The sequence below is a fragment of the Phyllostomus discolor genome, chromosome 11, assembly GCF_004126475.2.
Source record: "Phyllostomus discolor isolate MPI-MPIP mPhyDis1 chromosome 11, mPhyDis1.pri.v3, whole genome shotgun sequence".
Lineage (NCBI taxonomy): Eukaryota > Metazoa > Chordata > Mammalia > Chiroptera > Phyllostomidae > Phyllostomus > Phyllostomus discolor.
In genome coordinates this window covers 92115000-92128487 of record NC_040913.2, presented here as the reverse complement: position 1 = coordinate 92128487, position 13488 = coordinate 92115000, and the positions used below count along the sequence as shown (strand labels likewise).

At 43.5% G+C, this 13488-nt stretch overlaps 2 protein-coding genes across 2 annotated transcripts; both read left to right on the top strand.

The window, feature by feature from the left end:
- The first annotated feature begins 1141 nt into the window (after positions 1 to 1141).
- DEFB109B (defensin beta 109B) lies at positions 1142 to 4214 on the top strand. Its single transcript, XM_028526363.2, has 2 exons — positions 1142 to 1224; positions 3919 to 4214. The coding sequence occupies exons 1-2, from the start codon at positions 1170 to 1172 to the stop codon at positions 4122 to 4124; spliced, it is 261 nt and encodes an 86-aa protein (XP_028382164.1). The 5' UTR covers positions 1142 to 1169; the 3' UTR covers positions 4125 to 4214.
- Positions 4215 to 7302: 3088 nt separating this feature from the next.
- LOC114508857 (beta-defensin 130B-like) lies at positions 7303 to 11786 on the top strand. Its single transcript, XM_028526908.1, has 2 exons — positions 7303 to 7360; positions 11605 to 11786. The coding sequence occupies exons 1-2, from the start codon at positions 7303 to 7305 to the stop codon at positions 11784 to 11786; spliced, it is 240 nt and encodes a 79-aa protein (XP_028382709.1).
- Positions 11787 to 13488: the final 1702 nt, after the last annotated feature.

Below are 13488 nucleotides of genomic sequence, written 5' to 3'. Positions count from 1 at the left end.
GTTTGGGGGTAATTCACTGTGCAGCCATTGGTAACAATATACAGATAGAATCAAAGAAGGTAATTAATTTAAACTTAGCATTGAAAATCACACCAGCCAGAACCCGTAACATAAACTAGTTAGAAGATGCAGGAAGAAGGGGGTGATGGTGGAGGGGTTAGTTCTAGCATTCAGCAAAGCAGATTTCATCCATATAGTGCAATTTAAGTTAAGGCAGAGTACAATTAGCTACACTGGGAAAAGTGTTGTAAAATGCATAGCTATAGCCCTGGCTGGCATAGCTCAGTGGATTAAGCGTGGGCTGCAAACCAAAGTGTCTCAGGTTCAATTCCCAGTCAGGGTACATGCCTGGGTTGCAGGCCACGGCCCCCAGCAACTGCACATTGATGTTTCTCTCTCTCTCTCTTTCTCCCTCCCTTCCCTCTCTAAAAATAAATAAATAAAAATCTTTAAAATATATAAAATGCATAGCTATAATTAAATTTCAGCAGTAGAATTCTAAGAATTTAATTTTTCCCTCCTTTTATGTGTTTTCTACATTTTTTGTACTGCCAGGTTTTCATTAAAATGTAAACATTTATAAAAATAATAAAAATCTACTTTGAAAGGCCATGAAGTCTAAAGAGAGGTTTCTACATCGCAGTGGTGCTATAAGGATGAATTAACTACCAACCTTTTTGTGGAGCTCTTCCTGACATCCCCATTGTCCCTTCCCCATGGCTACCCCTTTGGCAGGAAGAACCGGGGTCCCTTTGGGGCTATTGTGTTCTTTACATACAGACATCAGTGCATGCATCCCTTTATCTTTTCATTCCCCGTTATCCCACTTGATGTAGCTGATATGACCTCACTTTACAACCCTGCGTGCCACACAATGAGCTGTAAAGGACGGGCAGTGGTCACACCAGCACACACTGATTGTAGGACACCCTGACTCTCCGGGAACAACACCACTGACTTCGCTTTCTCATCCGCTGAGTTCCCAGCACAGTGTGTACTTTTGTGCCTGGAGGTTTCCTGGGGAAGACTGAGCTATTGTCTCTTTGTCAGGCTCTACTAACCAAGAACAAACCACAGGCCCAGGGGAACGTCATAAAAAGCCAGGGGCCTGCCATGCTCAGAGACTCCAGGCTCTGACCATCTGATGCCTCTCCACTGGCCGGCCAACCATGAGGCACTGTGTACTTCTCTCCACCCTCCTCTTTCTGACTCTCTTACCCCCAGGTAAGGAGGTGGCTGACTGCTGGGGTCTGCGGTTTAGAAGGTTATCCAGCAGGCCTGACAAGCCCCTGGCACTAGTCTATTGGAATCATAAACCTAATATCAAGAGCTTCACCAGGACTCTAACAGGGTAAGATAGTTGTCCATACTTTCTGTCTACAATTCCTCACCTCTCATTTTTTCCTTAAAAACACCCCCATCAGGCATCTTTCTGGTCCTTTCCCCTGCTACTGAGCCTGCTTTGTCAACGTCGTCAAAAATCGCCACATTGCTAGGCCCAAGGGCCATTTCTTAAGGTGGTCTTCTGTGGCCCATCACCAGCATTTGCACGGGAGGTCATTCTTCCTCTTAACGCACTTTCTTCAGTTGGCTTCCAGGGTAGCACGCCCTTGATCTGCCCTGCTGGAGGCGTGTCCTCCATTGTCTTTGCACCTTTTCTCCCATCACTCTTTACATTGGGCAGAGCCAGTCTCCGTTCCAGATCCTCTTCTCTCTCTCCATCCAGTCCGTGGGGCTGGTCCCACCCTTTTAAATTGTCCTCCTGGACATCTCTTTTGAACTCCAGACTTGGAATGAATCTCCAATGGTATAATTGACATCTCTAGTGGGATGTTTAATTTCAAAGTTAATATATCCAAAAATTAACTTCTGAATTTTTTCCCTATGAACCTCCTCTGTGTCGCTTTCTCCCACCACAGGGTACCAAGGCCAGCATTCCGAGAAGCCTCGTTGGCCCTCCTGCACTGTCCACACTCAGTAAACCTCATCTGCACCCTAGAAGGTGTCTCTCAGGGCTCCAGGCCCATGACCAGTGTGACATAGCAGCTGCCCCAAACTCAGTGAAAGGCCAGAGTGTTTACAGAATTTCTGTCTTTTGTAGCTGAATAATATTCCATTGTTGCATACATATACTACTTTTTCTTCATCCATCAACAGATTCAACAACTGTCTTGATGATGGAAAAGTAGGTTGTTTTTATGTCTTCACGATTGCTGCAATGAAAATAAGAATGCAGATATCTGTTGGAGGTAGTGATTTCTTCTCTTGGGTCACAACTTAAAAATTTTTGAGGAATCTCCATATTGTTTTCCATAGTGGCCGTGTCAATTTACCTTTCACCAACAATGCATCAGTACTTGTCAGTTCTTGTATTTTTTATTATGGCCATTCTGACAGGTGCAAGATGATAGCTCATTGTGGATTTGATTTGCAGTCCCATGAATATTAGTGATGCTGAACACCTTGCCATGTACTTGTTGGCTATCTGTATGTCTTCTTTGGAAAAATGTCTATTCAAGTGTTCTGTCCACGTTTTAAACGGATGATTTTTCTGCTATTGACTTACATGGGTTCCTTACATATCTGGATATTAACCCCTTACCAGATACATGGTTTGCACGTATTTTTTTCCATTCTGTAGGTTTCTTCTTTCATTTAATTGATAATTTTATTTTCTGTGAAGAAATTTTTAATTTCATGTAGTCTTGGTTATTTTTTTTATGGCTTGTGCTTTTGGTATCATACCCAAAGATCATTGTCAAGACCAATGTTAAGGAAATTTCTTCCTATGTTTTTTTCCACAATATTTATGGCTTCAGGTCTTACACTGAAACTTTCAATCCACTGCAAGTTGATTTTTGTGAGTGGTGTAAGATAAAGGCCTGGTTCTGTTGTTTTGCAGAGGGATACCCAATTTTCCCAACACACCATTTATTGAAGAGGCTATCCTTTTCTCATTGAGTATTCTTGGCTCTCTTGTCAGATATTAGCTGACCATATGCACATAGGTTTATTTTGGGGCTCTCAATGCAGTTTCATCAATCTGTCTGTTGTTACAGCAATACCCCACTGTTTTGGTTAATATAGCTTTGGAATATAGTTTGACCTCAGGAAATGGGATGCCTTCAACTTTGTTCTACTTTCTCAAGATTTCCTTGGCTATTTTTTTTGGTGGTATCATATGAATTTTAGGACTATTTTCCAATATGCTCCATCTACACAGGTCTTTCTGGTCTTCAAATAAACTAAGTCAGGAAAATGAATGTCTCTTTCATTTTCATCATTCAGACCTCACTTCAAAAGCTACATCCTCCTCAGAAAACCTCTCCTGTCCCTTTTATCAACTCGAACATCCAGACCCTTCCTGGTCCATTATCGTATTACTTTGTTCTAAAAACTTGCCACTTTCTAAAATTATCTTATCCATGTATTTTAACATTGTCATAATCAACTAACAAGCAGAACAGTGACACAGCCACAGACAGAGAGCAGGTTGACAGGTGTTGGGGGGATGCGGGGTGGGAGGAAAAGACTGAGAAAAAAAGGACTCACGGGTGTGGGGATATGGACAACATCGTGCTGATGGCTGGGGAGGGAGAGGTAGGGTGGTAGAGGTAGAAGAGGGCATAGGGGGATGAGTGGGTGATGGAAGGAGACTTGCCTTGGGATGATGTTTACAGTTTAGAGATGATGTATTGGGGAACTGTGCACCTGAAACCAGTATAATTGTGTTCATCAGTGTCACCCCAATAAATTGAATAAAGAGCAAATAAGACAGTGGACATGACAGAGCCCCTAAACAGAGCCTTTGTCCAGCTTGTTTTCTCCACATGGGAATGCTTCGTCCAGAACTCAACCGTTCTCACACTGAGAGTGGACTCACTGGTACACTAATTATCTCCCTGACTCTCTGTGCAGCAAGAGGTGGTTTGGGTGCTTCTGAAACCTTTTGTCTAAACCTGTCGGGCATCTGCAGAAGAGACATCTGCAAAAGAACAGAGGATACAATTGGCGGCTGTCGCAGAAGGTGGAAATGCTGCAGAGCCTGGTGGATACTGATGCCAATCCCCACACCGGTTGCGTACTCAGAATACCAAGAACCTCTTCATCCCAAAGTGAAATGAAATGAGGACATGAAGGCATCCAAAGGAAAATTCTAGACACATTTAGACTATATATCTTGATTTATTCCAGCTTTATTACCAATTCTTATTATTTGTAGACCATTGGTGACCAGTTCTTAGGGGTCAACAAGAATAAATGTTATTTAAAAGTCTACCCAGATGCTACCTCTTTGTGACTCATTTTCAGATCCAAACAATGTGTTTAGAAGTGAGAATGCCCATTTATTTAATGATACATTTTTATTAAAAATTGTCACAAAAAGACCAAAAGGTTAACAAAAAAGTTACAAAGGTGAAACTATAATGATAGAAAACATAATTAATAGACACACGGAGAAAATGCCCAAGCAAAACACAGAGAAAATCCAGGAAATATCAGGAAAGAGAAGAAATGGACATAAAGAAAGGGCAGGAAATTGGAAGAGGGCAAGAGGAATAATTTTAGATAATACACAAAGGTGATGAGTGTGTGGCTGATAACCAGACAGAGACAAAGACCAGAAAGGAGAGAGAAGGAGAGGCTGGAGAAGAGCAGAAATGTATGTAAGTCCTCAGCTAACAGACGGACACTCATGTGACTCCTATGAAGAAACACTGATCACTTAGGCTCCTGATGTTTTACACACTGAGAAACATAACTCCTTCCTAAAACTGGAATGTCTTATGAAGTATTTTTAAAGGATTTTATTAATGTATCTTTAGAGATAGGGGAAGGGAGAGAGAAAGGCAGGGAGAGAAACACTGATATGTGAGAGAAACATCGATCAGTTGCCTCTTACACATGCCCCGACTGGGACAGGCCCTGCACCCCAAGCATGTGCCCTGACTGAGAGTCAAACTGGTAAGCTTTGGCTTTGCAGGACAATTTCCAATCAACTGAGCCATGCTGGCCAGGGCACGATATTTATGAACTCTTTATTTATTTTTTAATTCTCAGTGTGGACATTTTCCACAATAATTTGATGCAGCCTTGACTAGGTTTAGGGAAAAACTGACCTTTAAACAGAGGATTGAGGCCGTAGGTAAGGAACTAAGTGCATACATAGGGAGAGAGTCCTTTTGGCCTCTCCACTCTCTGGGGGCACCAGGAACTGTTCATGTATCAACACCTTCTTGAGTAAGCTTTGGGGTTTGGGTATTTCAAAAATGTTGTCTACTTTAGATAAGGTATATTCATTGCTATGAAATATTTAGGAATGCTACTGTAGTTATGTTTTATAAATTTAAAATAAAAATGCTGTAACCTCAAGGGGAAGATCTGTAATAATTGCACCATAGGACATGAGGTCAATGCATACTAGCTGCTAGAAGACATCAAATTGTGAAAGACAACAGCAATGGAATAAGCAAAGAATAATGGATCTACAGAATCATCAGAGAATTAACAAAATAGCAACAGTTATTTTTTAACACACATGGATTAAATTCTGCAATCAAAACATACAGAATGACTGAATTAATTTAAAAAATAAGACCCAATAATACGATGCTTGCAAAAGATTCACTTCAGATTTAAATCCACACATAGACATTGTAGTCAAGGAACATGAAAAGATACTTCAAGCAAATGGTGACCAAAATAAACAAGGGTAGCTAGCTAGTCCTTCTATCAGACAAAATAGACTTGAAACTAAAAGTGGTAGAAAGAGATAAAGAAATTAATGATGTAGTAATAAAGGGGTCAATCTCTCAAGAAGATATAAAAATTGTAAATATTTAAGTGCCCAACATCAGAGCACATACATACACATATAAAGCAAAACCTAGTAGCGCTAAGGGCAGTAATAAACAGCAATACAGTAGTAGCCTAGCTCTTTAATGCCTCACTCTTAACAATAGATAGATCATCCAAGACAGAACAGCAATGAGGAAACAGCAGATGTGAATAACACTACGACCAAATGAGCCTAACAGACAGATTTAGAACATTCTTTCTGACAACAGCAGGACACTCATTCTTCTCAAGCATGCATGGAACATTTTCCAGTGTAGACCATGTTTTAGGCCACAGAAAAAAAGTATTAGCAATTGTGAGAAAATTGCAATCATATCAAGTGTTTTCCTCAACCATGAGGGTATGAAACTAGAAATCAACAACAGAGGAAAAACTGGAAAACTCCTACATAAATCCAAGGGATCTAGAAGAAATTAGTTAACAAACATCAAAATGATGAAAAGTCATCAAAATAGAAGACATAAAAGTATATAAGTATTTTCTTAAAAAGTCTGATATCACATGAAAGTTTATAAATAAAAAAATGAATTTATATACATGTGTGCCATTAAGCCACTGAAGAGTAGAAAAAATAGCATTAATGACTTGGTTTGAAGTTGATTGATTCTAGGTCAAAGGCATTTCTTTAGCTTTCAATACTCTGTTTTTATATGTTGCAGTATGTTGGGAGGATAGGGAGTCTCTTCAAGTTGTAGACACAGGGTCTTTTAAAAAATTTCTGTTTTTCAATTACAGTGGACTAGCCTTACAGTCTTTGGACAATAGATGGCTGCTGAGAAACACTGTGTGTGCTCTGTATCCCTGATACTCTAACTCTCCTCATCTCACCATCCTTGTCATGTGGGGCGGTTGCTCAAAGGATGGATACAGATAAAACAATGTTAGTTTTCATGTGAACTCAGTGTGTTTACCTTTCAGATGCTATTGAGAACATTGTACATCTGTGACATTAGCCTCTGCTTTAAGGAATAATTTTAAAATAAAACTTCATTTAAAAAAATAAAGTAATTCTTCATTTTTTAAATGAAGAATTTAAAAAATTATTTAAAAATGGCCCTTGGGTCATTCTCTTAACCCTGTTGGGGAAGGGAGTGTGCTGTGCAGGAGTTCCCTTCAAGTCACAGGACTTTTGGTAAGAACTTCACCCTCACAACCCCACTTCCTGACCCCCTTCAAAAAGTGACTGGCCCAAGGCACTGACCTCTGGGGAATTTGAGAGGCCATAGAAAAAGTGAAAGGCTGGCCATCAGGTTTCCTGTAATTAGGTTAATTTGTCACCAACTGTAGAGACTCCATGGTTTGGAGATATTCCAACGGAAGCTGTTTTGTTTTCTTACTTGTTAAGCTTCACCAACCAAAAAGAACCCCAGCTCTCAGGAAATTAATAAAAGGCCCTGAGTTTCACTGTCCCTGGTCGCTTACCTCTCTTCTGGGCAATCAACCATGAGACTGCAGTCCCTGATTCCTGTGTTCCTCTTCTTTGTGGCTATAATGCCAAAAGGTAAGATGGTGAGTAATTCTGGAGCTAGGCTTCTTAGGAGACCTGTGGATATGCTCGATTCCACCATGGTCCTCTGAACTTGGACCCTAATGCACAGCCTCTAGGAATTCAGAATTCTAACATGCTCGTCTCCTTTGGGACTTAGGAGGACAACACGGCAAAGCAGCACAAAGATTTCCATCCACAGAAAATGAGACCCGAGAGCTCCGCGATTAGAAAATGCAGCCCAAGTACAGGGAGAGATAAATAAGCTTTGACACATGACTTAAGAATCAGTATACAAATCAAGGAGCTGTTACCAGGGCCCTCATCTCTCAAAGGGAGAGTGAAAATAGCAGCTAGTGGTTGGCGCTTGGTTAGTGAGTGGCAGACACAGAGTCTATCGATGAAGAATATTTGTGAAGGGTAGAAATTAGGTGCATAAGGCAGAGGTCAACAAAAAGAGGGTTGTGTCACATGCTAAAAACCCAATATGGAGTAGGGGAATTTCAAAAAGCATACACAGAGGGATAAATCTTCTTCCATCACCAAATTTTAAATAAAAGACAAAATATGAAAGAAGCATTTTAAGAATCTGAGTTATATCCTGAGGACCCATGATTCAGAAGTTTGAATATAAACATGTAAAATTGGAACACAAAGGGAATGTGGTCACCTTCAAGCTGGTTCACCCAGATTCTTGTAAGAACTGACAAAGTTTTTTTCTCCCCTGGGATGTTCAGATCCCTGGATATAATGTCTACAGCCACTGCACATAGGTATAGTCTGGATAACTCTCTCTTCCTTGGTTCATCTCTAAGATTCCCTTACCTGCAATCAAAGATGCTCATTTGTTTAATCTTTGCCTAATCCATGGATATCTAGGGATTCACCAGACTTACAATGTTCTCCTCCTGGAGGAGTTGATGTAATTGTCATTTGGTTCTCAATTCTGCCACTTATAGGGACACCAGTGTAAAGTTACATGATGTTAATGTCTTAAAATTAGATAGCACTTTAATGGCTAACACTTTAACTTTATAGACAAGAGAATTCTTGTCCACATACAGAGTATGATTTTGTTTGGGTCACAGAGGTAGCAGCCACAGTGCACCTAGGACTAAGGATCTTCCTCCTGGGCCAGCGTTTTCATTAATCCACAGGTGTGGGTGCACCCATGGAGTGGTGACCCTGACTTCTGTCAGGCCTTCACCTCAGGCTCCTTGTTGGATATTGAGGAACTTAGGGGACTTTCAAGTTTCCTCTTTTGAAAGATACAATATCTTTGGGACATCTCACTTTACTTTCCTCCAAATTTCTCTCCTTTGGGGTTTAAGGTGGGCAAGTTGAATCAGCCTAACATTCTGACATTATTCTTGGACTATTTATGCCATTCCTTAAATTTTCCTGATCTGTGGGCCTTGAAATCAGATAAGTTGAGACCAATTTTCAGATGAAAGCCCTTGCCCCAGGATAGTTAGGTCAGCGTGATGGACGAGCGAATGTTTTTGCTCCTGCTGGCACTCTACCATCTAAGCTAAATTCATCTCAACACCCAAAGTCACAGCCCATGTTATGAGTCTGGTCTTTTTTTAAGGTTAAGGAGGGTTAGATCTCTTGGAAGAAGTCAAGGTCTAGCCACAATCCACCATTATAGCAGGAAAAGGTTACAACACTGGTTCAGTCTTAGGGTGGGAAGAAAACTGAGACAAATAGGTTGTTCTAGAGCAAAGGCCAGAAATAACAAGTGGGGAGATAGGATTCTGTGAAGTGTAGGCCAAAGATTTAAGAAGCTAATATGGTCATGACAAGACTGGATACCCACACGTAGAAGAATCCATTCCAAAGCAGGGACCAGATAGTCAAAATGAAGCTCAAGCCAAGAGGCTTTAGAAGGAATAAGAGAGAAAATGTGTGGGGGGTCAAAGAGTACTTAACTGCATTCACCAGTAACAAATGTTTATTGAACCCCCATTATGTAACAGAGACTGTGCTAGACACTCAGGACACAATGGGAAACAAGAGGAGGGGACTTCCCATGATACAGAAGATAGATGTTAGTCAAAGTGTCACACCGACTAATATATGATTATAGATTTGAATGAGTCCAAGGAGGAGGAACAGAGCATCGCATGTGGCCACCGTCTGTGTGTGAGGCCAGAGTAGACTTCCAGGAGGCATGCCTTCTGAGCAGAAAAGGGAGTGACGGGTGTTCATGAACCCCTTGCAAGGAAGCAGCCAAGCGCTGGTCCTGGTACAGAAGGAGGCAGCATGCATGGCGAATGCAAGAGGCTGTCTGTGTGAGCGCCACTTTACCTAGGGATGTGTGCCAAGGCTTTTAGGAAAGGATGCCCAAGTAAAGGTTCTAGGGCACCAGTGCTAGGTGGGCGGGGGGTGGCATTTTAAGGACAAGGAGGGCCAGGCAATGAGATGTTGCTCTGTGCACGGGTATAGTCTTGACTAGACTAGATCACACTGGGGTCTTGGTTTGCGCACATAAGGAAGGAGGGGTGATGGATTCTAGGCAGCTCCTCAGCCTCACAGGTGTCCTTGGAGGGTCTTTCCCTTTGTTTCACCCCCGTCACTGGTCTCTGCCTACTCTCTTCCTGGCTCCACCATAGAGGGGATCTCAGGGTTACGATAGCCTCCTTCTTTCCAAATCTTGAGATAACCATCTTTTGAGGTCAACATGAGGAATTCAGCCTGAGGAGTCACCAGCAACTGTGGGACAATAGAGAAAGGGTGTAAACTGCAATCGTGAGGAATTGGAAAACCAAAATCCCTGCCTTTCCTATCTGTTCCTTCCTATCTGTTCATTCCCGCGGTCTAAAGGCCAACAAGCCTGCTCCAACTGCACAAGGATTCTCTAAGTCACAGCCATGTCTGGATTCGACAACGTGGACTGTCTGACCCCTGCTCTACTTTGTGCCTCTGCCTTTCACTGGGGGAGACTCCTTCTCTCTTTTCCCAAACGAAGTTCCCTCTCTAGGCACCAAGATCGGACTCCGTGGGAACAGGACCCCCAAGTATAAGACAGAATCCAGAATAAGGCAGTAAGGGGAGTGTGTCACTGGAGGTGCGGAGGGCTCGGAATTCACAGGCAGAAACTGTCCCCATCCATGATGACAGATGTGAGCCTGGGGGGCAGGGTGCACAATGAACCCTATGAATCCGGGTGGGGGCCCAGATGTTCAGTGAACTAGGCCAGTCACAGAAGACAAATACTCAGAATTCCACTTGTATGAGAAATATAAAGTAGTCAGACTCATAGAAACATGGAGTAAGATGGTGGTTGCCAGGGGCGAGGGGTGGAGAAAGGTGGGACTGTAGTTAACTGGGTGGAGAGTTTCATTTACACAAGAGGAATGAGTTCTAGAGACCTGCTAGACCACGCTGTGCCTGGAGTTAACTAGGCTGAATTAAACACTGAAAAATGTATGAGGGCAGGTCTCACGGGTGGTGTCCTTACCTCAATAAAAACAGGGAACAGTGAGCAGAAGGTTGTCTGGAGCCGAGGCGTCCCTGTGATTATGACAAGGACCCTTCCGAGGCATGCTGTGTAAGTCACGCCACCCTCTTAGCCCAGGACAGTCAGGATGAGCCCTGGAAACTAACTTCCACTAATGCACATGAACTTGGGAGGCTGAGGAAGGCCACTGAGATGGAAGGAAGTGGCTGTATTGGAGCACACATGTAGTCATGTGCTTCTGAGCAGCCAAGTGAATCAAGGAGACATACGGGTATATTTAAGAAAAATACTTCTCAGCCCTGAGAGAAATCCTCTCTGCATTTCTACACTTAAGGGGCATTAAACAATGTGGAAAATGTGTAGACCTGAGGGTGGAGAAATTAGGTAGGGTAGAAAGCGAAGGGTTCATAGCCTTTTCTATAAAAGGAGATGAGGAGGACGTTGTATCAGGGCATTTCAACAGGTGGGAAGTTCAGCAACCCTGTGTATTACCCCAGATGCCTCCCTGGTCTTGGGGACAACAACAAACTGACCTGCCCATTTCAAAAGGTGCTTCCAGAAGGGGACCCCTCTCCACAGGCTTCTGGAAGTCAGCCTGCCCTCCCCACACATGTTTGGTCCCAAGGTCTTAGCCCTCTGCCCAAAGGCATGTCTTTTATCTGAGTGTCTGACCATCTCCTGCAGGTACAAGCATCGTCTCTATCACAAGGCTATCTTTCCGTAGGTATGTTGCTTTATGTACATCACCAAAACCTGATGGCGATTTAACGGTGTTGTCAAACCTCTCTCCGTGCAGCAAGGGCTGGCATTATCCCGGGGCTCAAACAGTGTGTCCTTCTGAAAGGGGTGTGCAAGGACGGAGGCTGCACCTCCACGGACAGCACCATCGGGGTGTGCAATGATGAGAAGAAGTGCTGTCGGCGGTGGTGGGTGCTGTGGCCCTACCCAACGCCGGCTCCCAAGTCAAAGTCTCCTTAGAAGGAAGCGGACTGCAGGCCCTTTGAACTCCAGGATGCACGCGTACGTGGTGCCGGTTTCTGGGGGACCCAGGTTGTTTTTCCTCCTTTGACGGGGAGTAACTGTCCTGGTTCCACGTGCACTGACCCCCGGGGCTACCTTCGTGGTGAACACGCACAGCCTCTAAGCGCTACCAGCCTCAGCGACATAATGGAGGGAGCTCACGCCCTGAAGATACTGACACAAAACAAGCTTTCTTGAAAGAGGATAGAAGTACAATTTTTAATATGTGAAATAATAAAGGTGTGAAGTAGCAGTAGGCAATGTTTGGTTATCCAAAGTGGAGTATCAACCTTCTTTCTCACCTGATTCTGAGCATATGCTGTTTCATGACAATCTGGGAGATGTGGGTGGAGGTGGGGTAATCACGTGGTCTAGATGGCAGCAAACCTGAGCAGGAGGCACGGACCCAGCCAGTGCCACCGACATTGACATGCAGCTGGCAGCCCACTCACGTCGCTCTTATCCACGTGGGTGTCCGTGGGCCACCGTTTCCTGAGGACACAAGCCACCTGCGCAATCAGAGTATCTGTCACACTGCTGTTGACGAGCACAGGTTCTTGAGTCGGTCCTATTTCAGTTAAAATGGTCATTCTTCTGCTTACCAGTCACATGACTTTGAATCATTTATTTAACCTCCATCTGCCTGAAAATGCCCCTTCAGGAAATGAGTGCAATAAATGAGCCTTAAGGGTAGGGAGAGTCATTCCAGTTTCCCCGAGCCTTTTCGTGACCCTTCATTGCTAGTCAGCCTTGCCTGAGAAAATACAGGAGGCTCAGTCAAACATCAAGTTCAGACAAACCACGGATACTTTCAGTACAAAAGGGTATACTATTTGACACATTATTCGTTACCTCTGAAATCAAACTTAGGCAAGTGTTGTTTGCTAAAGCCGGCAGCCCTATCTCACATCCAGACGTGGGAAATTCCAGGATCTAATGCTCTGTGCTCAGCAGAAGGCTTCCTGCCAAGCACGCTGAAACCCCTCTTAATCAGCCACTCTCCCTCTGTCTGGGGCCAAACTTATCGTGCCCTGCTAGCCTTTCGCTACGATAAGACTGCCTGGTTCTGGGTGCTAGACATAGGATCACTGTCGGGAATTCCAAGTGCAGGTCAGTGGATTTTTGCAAAATGTGATGGCCCTGTGATCGCCAGGAACCTGCTGTCCATTGTCTGCCTTGGATTTTGCCTATCTTCATTTTCTTCTCCTCTGCCAAAGTGCCATGGCAACTATGCACGCACTACCTAGAGAGCAATATTCAGGCTTAGACCCTGGGTGTCCACGTGCTCCCTCTGCTCGTTTTAAGTGATCTCATTCCACAGCAGCTGTGGCTTCTGCTGTGCTGAGCTGCGGAGTTGATTGTGCAGTCATGCTGTTAAATTTGAACAGATCAGCATGCCTTCCCCCACAGCGGTTCCTCTGGCTGTTAAATCCCATTTGTCAAAATCATGACTTGTGCACACTGTACACTTTATAGCCTAATATTTTCCCCAAGGAATGTGAGTTCCTTTCAGTGGGTTCTTACATCGCACATGAGTGGGTTAAGATACAACATCTGTTTCTATAAGCCAGAAAGTGTACTGTAGTACGTGCCTACTACTTACCAATCGCCAGGCTTCTGTTCCACAGTATAGTAGCTGCTGATTGGAGTAATTTGGTCC